A 22,991-nucleotide genomic window follows, 5' to 3' on the forward strand; every position below is an offset into this window, starting at 1 on the left:
TAGGCTGTTATTGAGAGGTTCCTACTCAGTGTTACTGCACTTAAAATTATGTGATACTAAAGAGGTTAGACAACAATATTGAGCGTCGGCAGAAACGCAAACCTGGTGGGGGTAGTTTGTCAGTGTTGGGTGTAGTTTTCAGGGCTTGGAGGGGGCCAGGAATTTTAGGGCTCAGGCAGGCGGCAGGGTGGGGTGTAGTATTTTTGGGTTGTGGGGTCGTTTTGGGGGCTGGGAGGTTTGGGGTAGTTTTCAGGGCTGGCGGGTCGGGAGTTTTAGGGCTCAGAGCAGGAGACGGGGTGGAGGGTAGTTTGATTGGGTGGGGGGCAGTTTTGAGGTCTGGAGGTTGGGGGGATTGGGAGTTTTAAGACTCAAGGCAGTTTACAGGCAGTTGGGCTGGGGCAGGGGGTAGATGAGGTAGATTTTAAGAGGTGGAGGCTGGTTTTAGGGCTCAGGGAGAGGAGCTGGGGTCAGAGTTGTTTTTAGGGGGCTGAGTTTTAGGGGTCAGTGCAGGGGACAGGAAAGGGGCAGTTTTCAGGAAGAGGGGGCAGTTGGGCTGGGGCAGGAGGGAAGTGAGGGTAGATTTTAGGGGGTGGGGGATGGTTTTAGTGCTTAGGGAGGGGGGCTGTGGTCGGAGTAGTTTTTAGGGTTCAAGTATTAAGGTTCAGGATAGGGGATCAGGACGTTTATAGGGCTGGGGCGGGTAGAATAGGCCGCAGGAGGGCTGACTTTAAGGGCTCAGGGCAGAGGGGCAGGAGTGTGACCTTTATCACACATGTTCCTTTGCCAATCATGTCTTTACCACAAAATCACATGGTAAATGGATGCGTGGTAAAGACGCGGTCGTGGTTAAGAGTGAATGGTTCAGGCATGCGTTGTTGAGGCATGCCTTGATCCATCACAAAACCATGAGAGAGGAGTTTGCAAAGTGCTTGCTTGTGAATTAGGGGGCCCGTGGAGCTCTTTGAGGTGCAGAGTGATGTTAGTGCGGGTTTCAAAAGCTTTTAGTATTTCTGAGCTAAATAAAAGCAAAATCAGAAAAAGAGCAAGCTGCTGTAGCCCTGGCTAAAACTCCATGTGGTATTCTGAGTCATATTGAGATCCCAATGAATGCTAAGATTTTTTCAGAGGCCAAATCTTTAGGAATCTCCTGCAACCGTCTCATTACTGAAGTCTGGATAGGTGTTCCAGTGAGGCCGCCTTGCACCAGATCTCAATCAGCCGACACCCCAATGATAGTCCCACTCTCTCTGAGGTCTCACCGTTGGATATTCTGGAGGGAAGCCTGTATCTCTTTTCACTAATCCAGGGCCAGCATACTATGTAAGGGTCAAATGTTCATGAAAGGTCACACATACATCTTCTACGTCATCCACAATAGGGAGTCCCAGAACCTTTATCTGTAGCACTCTATTCACGGTTCAAGTGCCTCAGTGCCACTGTGCACCAAGTCTGTAGTTGCACCCTGGTGAGAAGTCAACAGGTCTTGAGCTGTATGAAGAGGTGCACCCTTTGCATCTGTTATGAGACCCTCCACCTTCACTATCGCAGGCTCCAGAGCTGCCTTTCCTCTTCAGGGTTACGATCGAATTTTAATTAATGCACCCTGTTTTTCCACCGTGGCTTGCTTTATAGCCATCATCTCTAAAACCCAGTCACTTTCTTCTGACCTTTTCCGAGCTTCCCTAATGCCCGCAGACCTCCTCCACCAATGCACCTTATTTTCCATCTAGGCAACAGGCCTCGGATGAAACAAATCATGCTTCTTAGGGGTTTCTTTCCCTGCTCAGCAGCGCCTAGACCGTCCGCATTGCCTTGCAGCAGCAGTTCGCAGGGGACAAAGTCTCCACTGCAAACCAATTACAATCCCTTTTGAAGTGTTGTTAACTTTTCAATGGCTTGCGCCCACCACTGCAGTTACTAATCATTGATAAATATCAATGGAAATTGGGAATGTCACGCACACTCTTAATTGCAATTCATAGTGATTTGCAACCCCTCTCTTGTGAGTAGGAAACGCAGACACCCTTTGATTTTGAGAATCACAAAGGTTATGGAAATGGAAATATCTTACTGTTTTTTTCAACCTTTGATCACCCCCAGGTATTGTTCACATACTGGAGGAGCTGTCCACTCTTCATGAAGTGTCCAGATATTCCGAAATGCGAATGACAATGGACAAAATAGTAAAAGAAGTGTTCTGAATTTGCACAGGAATGTGCTGGCATCCCTGCAGTCAGCAACACCCTTAAATATGGGAATCCCCAAAACTTCAGAGATAGATGTGAGTCACTGGCAAGTAAGTCGTTTGAATTGCCTCCAAGAGCCAACGCAGGATTCAAGCGAGGGATTGACTCTCAGTTTAAAAATGCAACAGAAACATTGTAGAAAAGCTAAACATACAAAATCAACCAGTAAATCCAAAGATACAAGAAATGTGTTCATCATATTACATTAGAAGCTGTTATTTTTTAATCATCGTTGTGCCTCATCTTTAAACAGAATTATTCACACATTTTAGATAGAAGCCTGGCGTGGCCCTGGTATCTCTAAAGTAAACAAGCACTGAAAATCCAATACGTTTGGAATCTTATAGTGTAAATTAATTAAGGCACTCATTATAGTGTTCAAATAGATGATTTTGTTTTTTAATTTATTATTTTATTTTTATTTGCCACGAACTAAATAGATGATTTAACGTATTAAAATGAATTGTACAGTTGTATCTAGTGTGATATCTATTTCTTGCAACTTAATATTCATCCAACACGTTGCCCTCACTAGTGTTGGGTTGTAGTGCTCAATTTAGGATGACGGGTCGACAGCCAGAGTATCCATGTGCAACAAGAAGAGGGTGAAAAGCGGTGTTGCCTACACGGTAAGAGTTCAGTGTCATGCTTGAATTTGAGAGCGGTGATCTTAACCATGCATGTAGACTGACACTGTGGTAGGTATATTTCACGAAGAGTATTACATTACTTACCTTCCTCTGGTCTACTATCACTGAACTGTGAAGTGTATTCATGGCACATAATGTAGTCCATAATAAAACTGACATAAGCTACTTTGAAAGCGTGGTATTGACTAGGGGGTGCACTGAATCGAATACTTAGCTTTCCCTTTAAATATGTCTAACCTCCTGGTCAGGTGAAGAACACTGACAAACTGCAGGAGGTGCATGCTGAGGATGAGCAGCCCAGTAGCACCAAGTCAACATTGTCAGAAGGACAAATATAACCCTGAGATCATAGAACAGGTGTTATACGCACCATATTGTTTCGAGATCCCTCGACCCTCTCTTGAGGAGGATGCAAGTCTACACCTCATTGGGCATCCTTTTCAACTGATAGACATCACCCCAATGCAACCCAGTTCACAGACCAGGGAACCAGACACTGGGCACTTGAGTTGACCTTACCTTTTGATAATCCTCTTTAGATCTCAGAGCGGCTTCCATTTGCTCTTTTGTGTAAGTGTAGATGGCTGAACGATACATTGTACCTCTGTCGTTACCTTGCCCCATTCCTGGAAAGGAAGAAGACAGTGCCTGATATTATCGCAGAGTCAAAAAAATATAATTCCTAAACTGTATGTTTCCTTGAATCCTAAATATATAAATATAATTCAGAAGAAAAAAATATTCAGAATAGAATGCTTTTGTTATACATTTTTTTAATCATCATTCGAAAGGTTTAATACAAAATTACTAGCTGGATTTCTGACTTAAAAGACAAAGTGTTTCTGATTCATTAACAGTTTCTTTAAAAAAAATTGCAGATGTATGCTTTGAACATTTCCTTCTATGATTTACAGAGATCTTCAACTTTTAGAAGATTTTCAAAACTCTCCAAGAATACACATAGAAATATTTGCAAATCAAAGATTTCCATGCATTCCTGTACTGCTATATTATAGATTTCCATGCACTGCTACTGATATCTATATATTACCTACTGTTGGTCGCTAGTAGGTAGTTATAGTTAGGACCTAGTTTCCATAGGAAATCCGCAACATTCTATTTGGAATAACTTTGGCGCCGGTCGACGATTGTTCGCGAAATTCTCCAAGAAGATGGCCCGCTCCGCTCCTATCCTGAAAGTTTTGGGGTGATTCATCAAGCAGGGGCCGAGAAAAAAGGGGCATCCCAAAACGTGTTTTCCCCATGCAATTTTCAATTGGGACCATTAGCCGCGGCTACAGCCCAAACTGCTGAACGGAATTACACCAAATTTGGCAAAAAGGTAGAGTTTGGTTCACAGATCACACTTCTTGTTAAATAGTGTAAATCCGTGCAGTAGTTCCTGAGAAAATAAAAAGTTAAATTATAGATATATCTATGGACGAGGTAGGGTACGCGTATCCTGCGAGCTTCATGCGCGTACCCTTACGAGCACGAGCTGCATGCGAATTGACTGTCAACTGTCTGTCAACACTCCAAACCAGGAAGTGTTGGCAGCCATCTTGTGTCTCGGTAGAACCGAGGCACAAGAAAACTGAAAAACAAGTGTGCAAAGGGGGCAGGGTAGAAACACCCTGACCCCCTAGGCATGTTCAGGGGGTCCCCCAAGGCCCTGCAGGCCCGGAGGGATCTGCACCCTGAATGTTAAATTATTGGGCACTGTGGTTCCAGATCTTGGATGCATGAACTTATCAATTGCCCTCGTCAGGCTAATGGTGGGGCGCATGGACGGCGGCCCACTACCCCTACTTGCAGCTTGCAAGACCTGCGTCGCCCATAGAGTGGGACTCAGCCAACTGGGCTGCAAGTGCCTCCACTAAACAGCTGGGGAAGGGTTCAGTTAGGAGGTGACACCCACTGGTGCTCCATTGGCACCAGTTTGCCGTTGGTCCCCCAACAGATGCTTCATGACCTCAAAGTATCGAGTTCGAGGAATCGGGATATTGTTGGTATTTGTTCTTGTTGATGGTGCTGATGCATACACCCATTATCATAACTGCCCCCGTAGACACTGACCTTACCTCTTACCCAGATGGCTGACCACACAGGTGGAGCACACATCACTGTTCTTCATATCTTATCCAGAAAGGTGAATGGTCTTCTCGATAAGGGTAAGAAACTGCAGTCTTTGCACCTCCAAGAGATTACAGACTGACATTATGTTCCTCCAAGATTTCGACCTGTTAGGAAACAAAGTCCTCTTCCTGGACTGCTATGGGTTCACTCGGGTAGTTCATTCCGGGTTCACGAGAGGATCAAGGCTGACAGCATCCTAATCAAAAGTCACCTGTCATTTGAAGGAGTTGGCCGACTGATGGGGAAGATATAGGGCATTTAGCGATCCCCTTTATGCAGAACCCTTAATCCTTGGTAATGTTTACGCCCCAACGCCGTTGTGTGCCTTTTAATTAGAGACGATTACAAGGTTGACCAGAAGGCCCTCTTTTGTGTAAATGACACCGGGGCCAGGCTTCGGGAAGAAAGCGGTACAGTAAAGAATTATTCCCTGCTACACCTTTCCGATGTCTGGCATCTTTTTGACGTCTGGTGCCTCTTTCACTTACACGAGTGGGAATACCATTTCATTCTGGGGCCCATAATACTTTCTATTGGCTAGACTATACTTTTAAAAGATACATAAAATGTAAAATAATTTGTTTAATATACAAACAAAAGACATGCATTTTTTTTTATTTTAATGGTTTGGTTGGAGGATTTAATATTTGGACCTATTTCTATAACAAGCAAGTTACTTTGGACCTCATTATGATGTCAGTGAGACCGCCACCAACAGGCCGTCGGTCCGCCTGCCGCATTATAACGCTGGCAGTTGGACCTTTGTTTGTCGGTGGCCGGACCACCGCCTCCGCCATGATCAGTGATCCCGAAAGGGCGGCAGTCGGATTCGTGATCTCGAATGGGGGCGGTGACGTTGGGTTTACGATGGCACTTTCTGACAGCCTTTTCATGACGGTCCGACCGCCATGAAAAGGCTGTGGGAAAGAGACTTTCGGGCCCCAAATAGGGCCCCTATCCCTCGTGCGCCACTGCAAAGTGGCCCTGTGGGCACATGTAGTGCCCCAACACACATCCATGCACCATGTGCTACGCACTGCATACACAGTGCATGGATGTGGACAAAGTGCTTTCACAAGGCGGTTTGTGCTGCAGGCCTTTTCCTGTGCTTCAGCACATGCCGGCCGCCGTGGAAATGAGCACTTTGTGACTGCCAGCCCGGCGGCCGCATCATAATTTGGCGGTCAGACTGTTGCCTGCTTGTCGGGTGGTCTCCTAACCACCAATGTAGAGGGAGGCGGTCCGACCGCCCGCTATCATAATGGGGCTCTTCGTCTTTTTTTGCTCCTGATGTGTGCTGTTTTTTTGTCGGTGCACACTAGTGCTTTTATTGAGGTCAGCAATTGTGCATACTTTACTCTTTGCTGTGATTGAGCAGCTGATCCGATTCAATGTAAGAATACCAACTAATTGTTAGCTTCCAATTTCAAATCCCTTCTCATTTACAGAACGTTTCTTTTTTATGCGCACATACTTTATTAAGCTGCTAATACGACTTAATTTTTTTAACAGTTGCAGACCCCCTGGGTAGGTGTCGCGGACCCCCAGCGGTCCACAGAACCCAGATTAAAAACCACTGCTCTACATAACGTTTTATTGAGCCACATTGATTTGCACAAGCATGGCCCAACATGTAAATTTCAGTTGCTTGGCAACAACGTGTTATGTAATGTGGATTATATGAAAATATATGTTGGGTAAATATAGAAGTGGCGAATCCTGATTTCAAAACACTGTATTTTTAAAAAGCTATTGCTTGAGCTTTCACAGTCTCATCTGTTTTCCAAAGTGTAGGTATTAATGACAACACACCACTGGTAGAAAAAGGGCCAGGTGTAATAATCGTGACACAACACTTGCAACACCTTCCTCTTCCATTTACACCAGTTTTGTAAGCCTCTGGTGTTATAAATGCAATAGTTTTCTTAGCACCCCTTCCAGAAATAAAACACCTTTCACAACTTCTGTTGGCTGAAAGAATACCTTGCACATTTTGAGGTATGTTTAGAAACAGATACACATTAAATCACAAAAAATTCTAAACCAAAATGGGACTGTGATAACAACTAGAGGAGCCAAGGAAGTTACCAGCTGATCTCTTAAGCGAAATGAGGCTTATTTCTTCCTTAAACCTGCCAAAAATGACTTGTAGGAGGAGGGAGCAGCGATACAGCAATAAGAGCAAAGGTTTGCAGCAGAGTTGAGGCTTACAGGGGTTGGGGCAGCGAGGGAGGTGCCAGGAGGAGTTGCCTTGTGATGAGGTACAGCTGAAGAGATGGGCTTTCAGCTCTTGGTGAAGAGATGGAGCCTGGTCAACCGTGACTGGGATTGCGCTCCCAATCCTCTCATCTTTTCCTTTAGCGCATTCCTTTTTTTTCATTCAGGCGACGCAACTTCTACATTTGTGCTCCACCAGAAGTCTTAAGCATGTCGCCTATATTGATTGGTTGCTAGCACTGACTGCATTGCAGATGACGCAGCAGCTCTAGAGTATGATATAGGCAGGCAGTAGAACCACCAGGGTTCTTTGATGTTCAGTGTGATTCCATTGTACTTGTGATGAGTTTTGATGAGCACTGCTGTTGCATGGAGGGTGCTCCTCAGTACCGATTCGGTATTTCCCGATTCTGTAAATTGGCCACCTACATCAGAAAAGCCTTTTACCGGTCAGTAACGGCCGAAATTCGTTAATTTCGGTCGTTACCGACCGGTAATAGACTTCCTACATCTGGCCCTAAGAGAAGTGTAACTGTGGCTGTCCAGTAATCACTTAAAACTAAATCCGGGCAAAACCGAACCCCTCCTCATTTCGAACAAAGAAGAAAACCCACAAATGGTCGAGTGGATAAAAGCTATTGATGCGCTCAACGGGAACCTCACCCTGGCTGATTCTGTTAAATCTTTAGGCATTACACTAGTCTCAAAACTGGACATGACCAAGCACATTAAGTTCTCAGCGAAGAGCGCCTTCCTCAACCTGAAGCTTCAAAACAAAATAAAACCTTTTATCCCACCCAAAGATCTTAAACAAGCCACCCAAGCATTGGTGCTGTCAAGATTAGACTATGGAAACGCAGTCCTCTCTGGAATAGCTAAAACACATCTTGCTCCCCTGAAAACAACTCTCAATGCGGCTGCCAGAATGGTCACTGGAATAAAGAAATTTGATCATATCTCTCCTGCTCTCAAAGAACTCAAGTGGCTACCAATAGAACTGCGGGCGAACTTCAGAACAGCCTGCCTCACCCACAAAGCCCTTCACACAGGCAAACCCGAATATCTGGCGGCCAAACTCAAAAAAGCTGGCCAGAACAGGACTCTCAGAAGCTCCAACACCCTATTTCTTATCACGCAAAAATCACGAAAACAGAAAACCGCCGCCAGGGCCTTTGCAGGCAACGCTCCCAAAATCTGGAACTCTATTCCCCCTCACATCAGAACTACTCCCTCCTTCGCTAAATTCAAAAGTCAGCTCAAAATCCTTTTCCTTGACGGATCCCTAACAAACAGATAGGAGGAGCTGGAGCCTTCAGATTCACACTTCCCTCATCCCGGATTCGATGTTAACAGGACCTTGATATGGACCTCCTACCTCATTGTCACTATGATTATTATTATCTGAACTGTTTTGCCTTATTGTATTTTGTGCTGCTATCTTTTCCTCTGCTATGTAACTGATGTGAAGCGCTCCGATACCCTCCGGTCAGGCTAGCGCTATATAAAACTTCTTAAATAAACAAAAATTAATAAACATACTTGTGCATCACCAGTTCTCTTGGCAAAACCAAACAGCCATCTTTAAATTCTGTGGGATAAAGTTAGAACCCAAAGCTTAGAGGAGTTAACAGAGACCAGAGTTTGGCTGTTTGAGACACTCTTTGAAACAATGAATATAGGAGACTTACAATGGTTGGACTCAATGAAAATTCTGTTATTCAAGTTTTCGGTAACAATCTCCATTGATGGTCTTCAGCTTGAGTAATAACGATTCAGAAAAGGGGGTGGTGATGAACAGAGTGTCTGAATTAAGCAGACCACTCTTACCCAGTCCAAAGATCAGGGCTTGATCCATCACCGTTATTTATCTCACTGCACCATCCCAGCTCAGAACCTGGCTATATGCAAATCAGTCTGTCCCTGGCCCAGTGCATCATGGGAACAGGGCAGACTAAACTACCAAGCCAATTCTTAACCAGAAAGGAGATAAGCTACCGGGGACCGGTTTCTGGCATTTCAGCCGTTTCGGCCCGGCTTGCTTGAATCCTGATGGTGCAGTGAGAAAGGGACTCATGTCTGAGTATACCCTGCCACACCTATAGTGGCCAAAAACGATTCAGAAAAGGGGGTGGTGATGAACAGAGTGTCTGAATTAAGCAGACCACTCTTACCCAGTCCAAAGATCAGGGCTTGATCCATCACCGTTATTTATCTCACTGCACCATCCCAGCTCAGAACCTGGCTATATGCAAATCAGTCTGTCCCTGGCCCAGTGCATCATGGGAACAGGGCAGACTAAACTACCAAGCCAATTCTTAACCAGAAAGGAGATAAGCTACCGGGGACCGGTTTCTGGCATTTCAACCGTCTTCGGCCCGGCTTGCTTGAATCCTGATGGTGCAGTGAGAAAGGGACTCATGTCTGAGTATACCCTGCCACACCTATAGTGGCCAAAAACGATTCAGAAAAGGGGGTGGTGATGAACAGAGTGTCTGAATTAAGCAGACCACTCTTACCCAGTCCAAAGATCAGGGCTTGATCCATCACCGTTATTTATCTCACTGCACCATCCCAGCTCAGAACCTGGCTATATGCAAATCAGTCTGTCCCTGGCCCAGTGCATCATGGGAACAGGGCAGACTAAACTACCAAGCCAATTCTTAACCAGAAAGGAGATAAGCTACCGGGGACCGGTTTCTGGCATTTCAGCCGTCTTCGGCCCGGCTTGCTTGAATCCTGATGGTGCAGTGAGAAAGGGACTCATGTCTGAGTATACCCTGCCACACCTATAGTGGCCAAAAACGATTCAGAAAAGGGGGCGGTGATGAACAGAGTGTCTGAATTAAGCAGACCACTCTTACCCAGTCCAAAGATCAGGGCTTGATCCATCACCGTTATTTATCTCACTGCACCATCCCAGCTCAGAACCTGGCTATATGCAAATCAGTCTGTCCCTGGCCCAGTGCATCATGGGAACAGGGCAGACTAAACTACCAAGCCAATTCTTAACCAGAAAGGAGATAAGCTACCGGGGACCGGTTTCTGGCATTTCAGCCGTCTTCGGCCCGGCTTGCTTGAATCCTGATGGTGCAGTGAGAAAGGGACTCATGTCTGAGTATACCCTGCCACACCTATAGTGGCCAAAAACGATTCAGAAAAGGGGGTGGTGATGAACAGAGTGTCTGAATTAAGCAGACCACTCTTACCCAGTCCAAAGATCAGGGCTTGATCCATCACCGTTATTTATCTCACTGCACCATCCCAGCTCAGAACCTGGCTATATGCAAATCAGTCTGTCCCTGGCCCAGTGCATCATGGGAACAGGGCAGACTAAACTACCAAGCCAATTCTTAACCAGAAAGGAGATAAGCTACCGGGGACCGGTTTCTGGCATTTCAGCCGTCTTCGGCCCGGCTTGCTTGAATCCTGATGGTGCAGTGAGAAAGGGACTCATGTCTGAGTATACCCTGCCACACCTATAGTGGCCAAAAACGATTCAGAAAAGGGGGTGGTGATGAACAGAGTGTCTGAATTAAGCAGACCACTCTTACCCAGTCCAAAGATCAGGGCTTGATCCATCACCGTTATTTATCTCACTGCACCATCCCAGCTCAGAACCTGGCTATATGCAAATCAGTCTGTCCCTGGCCCAGTGCATCATGGGAACAGGGCAGACTAAACTACCAAGCCAATTCTTAACCAGAAAGGAGATAAGCTACCAGGGACCGGTTTCTGGCATTTCAGCCATCTTCGGCCCGGCTTGCTTGAATCCTGATGGTGCAGTGAGAAAGGGACTCATGTCTGAGTATACCCTGCCACACCTATAGTGGCCAAAAACGATTCAGAAAAGGGGGTGGTGATGAACAGAGTGTCTGAATTAAGCAGACCACTCTTACCCAGTCCAAAGATCAGGGCTTGATCCATCACCGTTATTTATCTCACTGCACCATCCCAGCTCAGAACCTGGCTATATGCAAATCAGTCTGTCCCTGGCCCAGTGCATCATGGGAACAGGGCAGACTAAACTACCAAGCCAATTCTTAACCAGAAAGGAGATAAGCTACCGGGGACCGGTTTCTGGCATTTCAGCCGTCTTCGGCCCGGCTTGCTTGAATCCTGATGGTGCAGTGAGAAAGGGACTCATGTCTGAGTATACCCTGCCACACCTATAGTGGCCAAAAACGATTCAGAAAAGGGGGTGGTGATGAACAGAGTGTCTGAATTAAGCAGACCACTCTTACCCAGTCCAAAGATCAGGGCTTGATCCATCACCGTTATTTATCTCACTGCACCATCCCAGCTCAGAACCTGGCTATATGCAAATCAGTCTGTCCCTGGCCCAGTGCATCATGGGAACAGGGCAGACTAAACTACCAAGCCAATTCTTAACCAGAAAGGAGATAAGCTACCGGGGACCGGTTTCTGGCATTTTAGCCGTCTTCGGCCCGGCTTGCTTGAATCCTGATGGTGCAGTGAGAAAGGGACTCATGTCTGAGTATACCCTGCCACACCTATAGTGGCCAAAAACGATTCAGAAAAGGGGGTGGTGATGAACAGAGTGTCTGAATTAAGCAGACCACTCTTACCCAGTCCAAAGATCAGGGCTTGATCCATCACCGTTATTTATCTCACTGCACCATCCCATCTCAGAACCTGGCTATATGCAAATCAGTCTGTCCCTGGCCCAGTGCATCATGGGAACAGGGCAGACTAAACTACCAAGCCAATTCTTAACCAGAAAGGAGATAAGCTACCGGGGACCGGTTTCTGGCATTTCAGCCGTCTTCGGCCCGGCTTGCTTGAATCCTGATGGTGCAGTGAGAAAGGGACTCATGTCTGAGTATACCCTGCCACACCTATAGTGGCCAAAAACGATTCAGAAAAGGGGGTGGTGATGAACAGAGTGTCTGAATTAAGCAGACCACTCTTACCCAGTCCAAAGATCAGGGCTTGATCCATCACCGTTATTTATCTCACTGCACCATCCCAGCTCAGAACCTGGCTATATGCAAATCAGTCTGTCCCTGGCCCAGTGCATCATGGGAACAGGGCAGACTAAACTACCAAGCCAATTCTTAACCAGAAAGGAGATAAGCTACCGGGGACCGGTTTCTGGCATTTCAGCCGTCTTCGGCCCGGCTTGCTTGAATCCTGATGGTGCAGTGAGAAAGGGACTCATGTCTGAGTATACCCTGCCACACCTATAGTGGCCAAAAATGATTCAGAAAAGGGGGGTGGTGATGAACAGAGTGTCAGAATTAAGCAGACCACTCTTACCCAGTCCAAAGATCAGGGCTTGATCCATCACCGTTATTTATCTCACTGCACCATCCCAGCTCAGAACCTGGCTGTATTGCCAGAAACCGGTCCCCGGGAGCTTGTTTCCTTCCCAGTGTAAGAATTGGCTTTTGTAGTTTGGTTTGCCCTGTTCCCATCATGCACTGGGACAGGAACAGACTAATTTGCATACAGCCAGGTTCTGAAACTGGGATGGTGCAGTGAGCTAAAAAACGGTGTTGGATCTAGCCCTGATCTCTTGACTGGGTGAGAGCTTTCTGCTTAATTCAGAGACTCTGTCCCTCACCACCCCTTGTTGTAAATATTTTTGTCCACCCTAAGCGTGGAAGGGTATTCTCAGATGTGAGACCCTTGCTCATTGCACCATCAGGATTCAAGCAAACCGGGCCGAAGACGGCTGTAATGCCAGAAACCGGTCCCCGGGAGCTTGTTTCCTTCCCAGTGTAAGAATTGGCTTTTGTAGTTTGGTTTGCCCTGTTCCCATCATGCACTGGGACAGGAACAGACTAATTTGCATACAGCCAGGTTCTGAAACTGGGATGGTGCAGTGAGCTAAAAAACGGTGTTGGATCTAGCCCTGATCTCTTGACTGGGTGAGAGCTTTCTGCTTAATTCAGAGACTCTGTCCCTCACCACCCCTTGTTGTAATAACCTCAGCATTTCTTCATTTACTTATTTTTTCTTTCTGTAGTGTTTCTGAAGTGATCACTTTAGGCAATACATGCACTCCAAAAATTTGTAGAAATTTCTTAATCCTCAAAGATTCTTGATTTCATTTCATATTCTCAGGCAAGATATTGCCCCAAACAGGCATTCAGCTACAGTTTTCCAGTAGTGGAGATCTCATACCAATTTCTACAGACGATCTATGCTTTATTTGAACACCATCTTACCATGAAATCATGAAACACAGTAAACCACATGAAGGATCTGTAACTGTTTAAAATATCAGGTCCCAAAGCGTGCACATCTGAGTGACCCTTGTTTTTAATGGTATGAGAACATCAACATCTACCAAAGTAACTCTGTAGTTTTTACATGCTAATTGTCAGAGAGCACTAAACGTGTACTTTAGATCCAGCTGCAGCGATACACTCTTCCACAACTGACCGTCTCCACCAATAACTACATACACAAGCATATGAGCACCAGTGGTAGATGCAGGGAAAGAGAAATGGGATAAGAGAGAAACAGACACTGGACTATAACACTCTGACTTGTCACATCTTTTGGGCACTGAGGTCTACTAAAGTTAGTGGGTTGTATAAAAGTAATAAGAGATATCTTCCGTAACTGGCCATAGGTATTCTGCATTGAACTGTAACAGCTAATGGATATACCTTGGTGTAATTTTTTGTGTACTTTGATGTGGAATACATTATTCATAAAGCTAAGCATAGAAGAAATGAGTGTCTTAAATGTTTTCTTCAATGCTTCTTTCTATTAATAAGATAACTACCTCAACGAGTCTACTAATACGATAACAATCTTAAGTATAGTTACTATGCACTCTTTGTGGAAGATGAGTTATAGTTATTACTTAACTGAAGAATCACTGTAAAGCAATTAGCAAACATTGATATCCTGTGACTACTTACTTAGCAACTCATATATACATTAGTAGAACTCTGAATTCCTCGATGCATTATCATAAATACAAAACAAATATAACATAATATGATTTATGAAACTTTTCTCTTCCGTCACAGCATAACGTAAGCAACCATCATACAGTCTTCAGCAAAGTTTATTTTCACAACAGGGATTGACATTCAAAATATGTCTTTGTATTTCCAATGTCCTTCATACAGTTCCAAAGAGAAGCAACAGCTATGTACAAAGGGAATCTTAGAGCTGCATAGCAAGGTATTGGCGGCAGCAACATATCATGATTGCCTAGCAAATACATAGGGGTCTACGAGGAAAGTTGCAGTTGGAATTCCAAGATCGCTACCATGTTTCTGAACTACATGGGAGTTCATGGCCTGTGCTTAATTTGGGCTGGTGGTTGCCATAGTGGCCACTCGCACTTATTTTTGGGTATCTGCTTTTATTTTTCTGCATTAGACATTTAGCAAGTGTAAGAGAGGGAAAAACACTCAGATCAGAAAGACGGGGGAAGAGAAAGATCAGGGCAAAACCGCCACATACGGAGAAAGTAGAACCTGCAGAAGTGAGATAAAGGGACAGGGAGTGTCTGGCAGTGGATTAAAGAGGCATGAGGAGGATTTAAGACTACCATCCTTTGGATTCGATGCACTGTCGTTTAATTGCACTGGCCATGGGCTTCTGAGCAGAACTTCAGTACTAGCCCTCTTTCTTTTACAAACTAAGCACTGTTTATGGCCTGCTTGGAAATGTAGTACATTGTCAAGGCGCTATCAAGAAGAGTGCCCTCTATACATGCAAAGCTTTTCTCCAGACAGTGCCAAAACTCTGCAAGGACTGCCAGCCTTTCCTTTCCTGGGGTGGATTCAGAGCGAGCAGGTTTGGAGTATGGCTCCCCTGTGCTTGCCAAGTATAAAACAGTAAGCCATGCCTCCACCCATGCTTACTGATACATACCAGTCCATTTGGTACCTTTATTTATTTCAGGCATGGTATGTGGCACCAAATGGTCATAAATGTTTTTACCTCCTCTGGAATGATATACAATATAATGTTTGATTAGTGTGGATAAGATATATTTTCTATGTAATCTCTTTAAGTTCTGGAATATCTATGGATTTTAAAAATCAGAGATTGACTTTATTTTCAAGGAATGTAAGATGGTAGAGAGTGTTAGACCTGTCAGCCTTAGGGTGGTCTTTCCCTTTTTTTCGCTTTTGCCTCATTTTTCCCCACCTTCTTTTTTGGTTGGCCTTGGGTCTCTGGGCACCTTCCCATTGCTAATCAGTGCTAAGGTGCAGGTGCTCTCTTCCCCCAACATGGCTGCCACTGACCCCTGCTACTGCAGCGTGGTCTGTTTAGACACACTCTAGTAGCCAGGAGCTGGCTGGAACCCTTAAACATTGTTGAAATGCCAGCTTGTCTGCCTGCCCATAGCTAGAGTGAGGAAGCTCCTGGAACCTTTCAGAATAGGGGAGTGGTCACCAACTGCCCACTGCCAACTGCCACTATAAAAGAAAAGGGAGGGAAACTTTCTAGTCAGTTGGGGCATCACTTACCTGGGGGACCCTACGCAGGAGACTTAGGCAGAGGGCCTAGTCAGAAACCTATACCACTGGGGGTGACAGGGTTTAGGCGCTGCCCACCAAGCTGTGGTAGGAACACTGAACTAGCCCACTGATCAGGCCCGGCGGGAGGGGAACCCAGGAACCATCTGAAGTGACCTGCTGAGGAAAGCCACCAACTCACCACCCCCCTCCTCAAGAAACTAAGATTCTAATACCACAGAAGGGCACCAGAACCACCACGTGCCAGGAAGAAGCCCCATGCGCTATCCAGGATACTGGGGATCAACCAGGTATTGGGCTGTGTCACCTCTGCGCCCTTTTGCCGTAACCCGGGGCCCCTGAGCTGTCCTGCCTTATCCCTTCTGCTGTCCTACTCTGCCTGAGCTGTAAGCCAGCCTGAACATGAAGTGAAATGGGCTACCTGTGAAGCGCTCTTCCCCCCCCGTGGCGCTAGAATGCTGACCTGCCTGAACTGGGACTGCTTATCCTGCTCAAGCGCTGGGCCCCTGAGGAGCGCTAGATTCCTGCCTCCTGTTGCTGGCCGAGGCGCTGTGGTGATTGTCCCCAAAGCGCCGCAAGGACTGAGCGCCTCCACTGCTAGGCGCTTCCCTGCTGGTCGCCTGACACGCGTTATCACTGAGGGAGCCGCACAACTCACCGCCCCAGTCCAGGAGCTCTGTGGGCCTCGCCTTCTTTGTCGCAGCCCAGCGCGATCCCAGGGACGCTGGCGCCGCCTTACTCACCCCCCTCAGCAGCCAGGAGAGGGCAGCCGCGAATTCCTGACAGGCCGCAGTCGGCCTCGCTAGGCCCGAAGCCTGAAATTTTCCTGACGTGACGGGGCATTGGAAGTGACTCCGCCCCCGCCGCGCTCCGATTGGCCACCAGCGTCGTGCCCCCGCATAGGCGGCTGCGGGAGCACCTCCGCCCTCATTGGATCCCAGGCCCTGCCTCCAGCGTGCCTTCGGCCAATTGGTTCCCGGGCCTCTGACGTGCTCGTGGGCCCGAGAACAGGACGTGACCCTGCGGAGGGCTCCGAGGAGCAATGGAGCCCCCTCCGCCTATCTACACCCTCGGGGCCGACCCTAGCATCGGCGCGGGGCCCCGTGCAGTCCCGCGATGCCCCGCAGCCGGCTCCATCAGTGAGACACTCCGGAGGGCTTCGAGGAGGGCAGGAGCCCCCCCCCCTCCAGCAACCGAACCTTCGAAAGGGCCCGAGGAGGGCCGAAGGAAAGAAGTAAACCCCCCCACCCCGGGGAGGCCCCGAGATCGCCCCTCCCTGCGGGAGACTGTGCTGGGCCCCGTCGGCCCCCCATTGTTGTGGAAGGGTCACTGCAGGAATGCCAGGCCCCTAAACTTACCCTGGCATTGCGGACGTCCTAGTAACTTTTAAGCCAGAGGAGAACACCCCTGCTAGGAGTATGGTAATGGCTAATGTAACCGGTATATACAAAATGTTTATCTTTGCCTAATGCCTTGGTTAATGTGGCCTAATGAACTGTTTGCCCTACCTAGAGGAAGTGGTTACCTCTGCTGAGCGACCCTTTATAATCCTCATGAAATGTTTTACTCCTACTTAATGGTCGGTTTACTTTTGTCTAATGCAAAGTTTCCTGGATGCCTTTAGTCACTAAGTGAAATGGTTGCTTACATAAGGAAATGGTTATGGATGCTTAAAGCAATGTGATTTAAATGTATTTATAAAGAATTCCTTGCAGGTGCTGACTAGGAGCAAGGCTGTTGCCAGGCCTACGGTTATTTAATATTTAATATTTATATATTTAAGTATTTATGGCCGAGTGATGAAACACCTGTGCTTTAAGGGACGATAATAAGTTATTACTAATGTGATTTTTGATTGCCCTGATCTTGATCTTAGATAAAACTTACTTATTTGAATCAACAATACTGGTTTGGTCTCAGACTGTGCGTGCATTTATTGTCTAAGTGGATGTGTGTGCTGTGTAGTCACTTTACACCTAAGCTTTCGGGTGCCTACCCGCTCGAGCCAGGCTACCCCCGAGAAACTGGTGACCCCAGTTCCTACATTTGGTGCAGAGTGGTGGGATCAGGACCTGTGACTATACAGCACCCTCCAATGGGACAGAGAGCGCTGCAATTAGACTAGACACCTATTGTGCATGCAAGTCTACTCAATTGGCCCCCACTGTCTAACCTGAGTGTGTAGAGACCTGTTTTGACCTAATCCCGCTACCTACGTCCTAGAATCTTTCCCTTGATTTATCTGGGTCCCCACCTGGCAAAATGGAGTTCCAGCTAGCCGACCTGGAAGAGTACACAGTGGTGCAGCTAAGGGAATTTTGTCAGGGGGTGGGGGTGCCAGTTGGGCGGAGAGCCGCAAAGGAGGAACTCGGTACCGCCTTGAGGGCATGGGTAAGGGCCCAACCAGAGGGGAGAGGGGATGGGGGACAGGAGGGGCAGGCGCCTCAAGGGGGGACAGGTGCTCCAGAAGAGCTAGACCTACTTAATTTGGAATTTGGAATTTGGAGGAATTTGGAGGGGTATTTATAGAGCGCGGCGTTCGCTCCGGAAGGAGCATCATGGCGCTGTCAATCCTTGAACAAAGTCGCAGAGGGATAGAAGAGGGGGACTAGATGGCCGCTTTTGTCCAGTCATCAGGAAGATTGAAAATCCAGGTTTTAAGGAGTTTCCTGAAAGGCTTCTCAAGCGTCTGAAGTCTGAGATGTCTAGGCATGCTATTCCAGGCTTTAATTGCTAGGTTGGTGAGGGTTTTACCCCCTTTAGACTTCAGATTGAATTTGGTGGGAGTCATGAGGTTTTCATGAGAAGATCGGAGGGTGCGACTCGGATTGTAATGGGGGAAGCGTCTGGATAAGTAGGAGGGACCGGATTTGTTAAAGCCACGGAAGGCTGTGATGAGAATTTTGAAGAGTATTCTCTTGTGTAAGGGGAGCCAATGCAGGGTTTTAAGGGCTGCAGAGATTGATGATTTGCGTGGGAGGTTCAAGACAAGCCGGCAGCGGTGTGCAGAACACTTTGAAGTTTCGAGAGAGTGGACTTCTTAGTGCCTGCGAGAAGACCATTACAGTAATCTACTCGGGAGAGTATGAGCGCTACTGCCACAGTCTTTCTGGAGTCTAAGGGGAGAAAATCAAAGAACTTTCTCAGGGACTTAATAATGCCGAAGCATCTTCCTGCTACGGTCGAGACGTGGAGGTCGAAGGAGAGGTCGGAATCGAAGAGGACCCCGAGGTTTCTGGCTGATGAGACCGTCTGAGGGGGGGCTGCAGAGTTATCAGGCCACCATAAGGCAGGGCAGAATGAGGTATTCTTTCCAATGGGCAGAATCTCGGTTTTATTTGAGTTGCAGCGTAGGTGGTTGGCATCCATCCATTGGAAGACCGCTGTTAGGCAGTGCTTAAGATTGAGCTCTGCCTTGTTGGAATTGTGATCGAGTGGAATGATAAGCTGAGTATCGTCGGCATAGGAGGTAACAGTTATGCCGAACGATTCTATGAGGGTGAGAAGGGGAATGAGATAAATGTTGAAGAGAAGAGGGCTTAGAATGGATCCTTGAGGGACTCCGGAGGATACTTTTTTCTCATTGGAATGGAAGGAACCAAGGGTGACGGTTTGGTATCTGTCGCTGAGAAAAGAGCTGATCCATGACAAGGCTGAATTGGTGATGCCGATGTCCCTGAGTCTATTGATCAGGATGGAATGGGAGATAGTGTCGAATGCTGCCGTGAGGTCAAGAAGGATCAAGATGGCATTCTTCCTTTGGTCTTGAAGGAGTTTAATAGTCTCGGTCAGTTCGATCAGGGCGGTCTCGGTTGAATGTTTGGCCCGAAAACCAGACTGTTGGGGGTGAAGTAAGTTATGTGCGTCTAGAAAGGATTTTAGCTCTTTATGAACTAACTGTTCAGTAATTTTACCCAGAGCGGGTAGTAGAGTGATGGGCCGGAGATTAGTCAGATCCGTTGGGGGTTTGTTCGCTTTTTTCATGAGCGGCTTGACCACGCCTTTTTTCCAGGAGAGTGGAACTGTACCGGAGCTGAGGGAGAGGTTGATTATTTCATTGATGATGGGATTGACTTCATCGATGATAAGGTGGAGGATTTTGGGGGGACAGGGATCGGTGGGGGAGCCTGATTTGCAGGAGAGGATAGCCTCTCTGGTCTGAGACAGAGTCACCGGGGTAAAGTTTTTGAGATTGTTAAAAGTCAGGCACGAAGTGTCCGAGTCCGGGATTACATGTGCCGGCGGGGAGGGGGGAAAGTTTTTTTGAATGGAAGAGATTTTGTCATCGAAATAGTCGGAGATCTTGTCGCAGAGCTCCTGAGATGGAGGGATTTCAGGTTGGAGAGCTTTGGGGTTGGTGAAAGTTTTAACAATTGAGAAAAGAGTTTTTTGCTTTTGCCTGGCGTCTTTGATGGCGTTTACGTAATACGTTCTTTTAGCTGCTTTGATGGAGGAGAGATAATTTTTCCTCTGTAGAGTGTAGTGACTACGGTCGTCGTTATCATAGTTTCTTCGCCATTTGCGTTCCGCTTTCCTGCAGAGTAGGTGTGCGGCTGCTAGGTCAGGTGTGTACCAGGGGGCTTTGATTTTCGTATCTTTTGACGCTTTATTCAGTTGCTTAGGAGGGCATAGTTTGGTAATTTCTTGTGAAAGCCAGCTGTTAAGGCGAACTGCGTCGCTATCAATGTTGCCGGAAAGGGGGGGGGGATTAGTAGGGGAGAAAGGATGAAGAATAAGATTTTTCTGAACAGTTTTCCAATTTATAGGGAGGGCGTGGTTGAAAGTGCGTTTTTTACTGGAAGGAGGGGGGAGGCTGGAGATGTGGAAGGGGATCAGGGAATGATCGGTCCAAATCTGAGGTAAAGGGGGCAAGGTAGTGATGGACGGGAAATTGGAGCATACCCCGTCCAGAGTGTGGCCAAGGGAGTGGGAAGGCAGCTTAACGTATTGTGATAAATTGAAAATTTCCAATGTCTGCAGGAAGCTTCTAGTGTGAGAGTCGGTTGGGATCTCGAGGTGCAGGTTGAAATCTCCCAGTAGGGTAAAGTGTGGGTAGCGGAGTAGGAAGTGCCCAAGAGCGTCGTTCAGGGAGTCGAGGAATTTAGTCGCATTGCCGGGAGGGCGGTAGATAAGGCCGCCGGAGAGGGAGAGAGAATGACTGAGTTTGATGGAAAAACCTAGTCCCTCTGCATCGGTGAGAGGGTCGAGGCAGAAAGTATGGCAGCTAAAAGTGTTCCTTAGGATGATAGCAACACCTCCTCCTCTGCCTATCTGTCTATCCTGTCTATGGAAGGAATAGCCTGGCGGGAGGGCCATGGCAATGTCGGGGTTACTGTCATTAGTAAGCCAGGTTTCAGTGATCATGAGACAATCAAGGTCATGGTCGGTGATAAGGTCGTGAATGTCCTGGCTATGTTTGCACATTGATCTAGCGTTTATCAGGCCACCTGTAAAGAAAGGTCGCTGGGTTTTGTAGGGGGTTGTGTGCTCGGCGTCGACGTTGAGAGTCCAGTGACATTTGTAGCAGCTGGTAGAGCCAAGTACTCTTGCCAGGTCGAACTTACAGGGGCAGCCGGACCCAACACGTAGTATGTGAAGGTCGTTGGGGGCATACCTGATGGTGGGGGGGATTTGGGCAGGGGTTCCTGCGCCTGGCGCGGTCCTGGCGCGGACGGGCGCAGACGGGCTTTCCTTAGGCGCGCCTTCGGCGCGCAAACGGCGCGCAAACGGCGCTCCCGCTGCGCTCGTCCGCTGCGCGTCCTATGTAGGCACATTTATAGGGCGAGGAAGGGGGCGTGGCCTCAAGTGGGCGGAGTGTGCTTGCACGCCGCAGGTAATGGCGGCAGCAAGCGGTGAGCTGGTATCGGCGGACAGCTATTAAAATCAGCTGGGCGCTGAGAGGTAGGAGCGCGCTAGCGTTAGGTTCTGCTTTGGTTAGATCTTGTTTTAAAAATATGCAAGTATGAAGGTGACACCACACGAATAACAGAGTGCAGTGAAAACTAACACAATAAAAGAAATAATGATGAGGTATCTGAAAAGGTGTTGCCAGGAAGACGTTCCAGGGCAAGTAGTAGTGGGTCTAGAGGGAGTATGTTGTCGCAGGAGTATGAAGACAGGAAGGAGGAGAGGCAATTGAGGTGGGAGCTTTCCTAGTTAGAGCACGAGAGGGAGAGAGAGAGGGAAGATAAAGATTTTGCATTGGAAGAAAGGAAGTTGGCGCACAAGCTTCAGCTCAAGGAGTTGGAGCTGAGAGCCTTGCAATTGAGTACGCCAGCAAGTCCCAATGGTGGCAGCGTACCAGGGGCTCAACACAAGCCTAGATTTTGGTTACCTAAGGAGGTGATAGCGAGCTACACTCAGGAGGATGACATCGCCAAGTGGTTGGAGGCGTATGAAGTGGCCTTGACAGCCCATGGGGTGCTCGAGAAACACTGGGGAGGTGGCCTATATCGTTGCATACCTCCCAATGTCAGGGACACCCTCCTGTACTTGGATAAGGCGGACCAGTTCAGGTATTCACCCATGAAGGAGGTGCTCCTTAAAAAGTTTGGCCTCAACCCCGAAAGGTATCGCCAAAATTTCCTTGGCAGCCATAAGCTGTCCACGCAGAATTGGGTGTATTTCTTTGATTATGCCCGTAAGGCTCTGGATGGTTGGGTGCGTGGCAGCGAGGTGCATGATTATGAGGGCCTGTACAATTTATTTTTGAGAGAGCACCTCTTGGTTAAGTGTTTTCCGGAGCTGCGCCAACATCTGGTGGACCGCAAGCTAACTGATCCCCGTGAGCTTGTGGAGGAGGCGGATACTTGGGTTAGCACCCGGGTGTCACGCAAGGGCCCCGGGGGAGATGGCCCGAAAGGTGGACAGGGCGTCCCCCAGAAGAAAGAGGGGGGAGATAAAAAGAAGGAGTTCTCACGAGGCCCACAAACCAGACAGTTTGGGAGAGGAGTAGGTACCCCACCTCATTCCAGTTCCCTAAAGCCCACTTACCCTGACAAGAGTCAGCAGCCAAAAATTGTTCAGTGCTACGAATGCGGGGAGGTTGGACACTACAAGGGGGATCCCCAGTGTCGCAGGAGACCTCCAGGCCAGAGTCCTGGGGTGGCTAGTGTAGCGCTTGGGGTGGAGCTGCCCCTAGATAGGGAAGGGGAGTGGACAGGCCTGACCCTAGTTTCACTTGGGGACAGAGAGATGGTCCCAGTGACGTCCTTATCATCGAACACTGCTAAGTACCAGCAGAGGGTGAAGGTTAACGGGGAGGAGGT

At 47.6% G+C, this 22,991-nt stretch overlaps 1 protein-coding gene across 1 annotated transcript in view; it reads right to left on the reverse strand.

The window, feature by feature from the left end:
• Positions 1–22,991, reverse strand: part of MSRA (methionine sulfoxide reductase A) — a 1,022,917-nt gene that overhangs the window by 471,784 nt on the left and 528,142 nt on the right. The window contains exon 5 of the mRNA XM_086927997.1: positions 3,416–3,522. Within this exon, the coding sequence (XP_086784123.1) occupies positions 3,416–3,522 (107 nt within the window). The remainder of the gene's footprint in view (positions 1–3,415; positions 3,523–22,991) is intronic.

Source organism: Lissotriton vulgaris, chromosome 6 (assembly GCF_964263255.1).
Source record: "Lissotriton vulgaris chromosome 6, aLisVul1.2, whole genome shotgun sequence".
NCBI lineage: Eukaryota > Metazoa > Chordata > Amphibia > Caudata > Salamandridae > Lissotriton > Lissotriton vulgaris.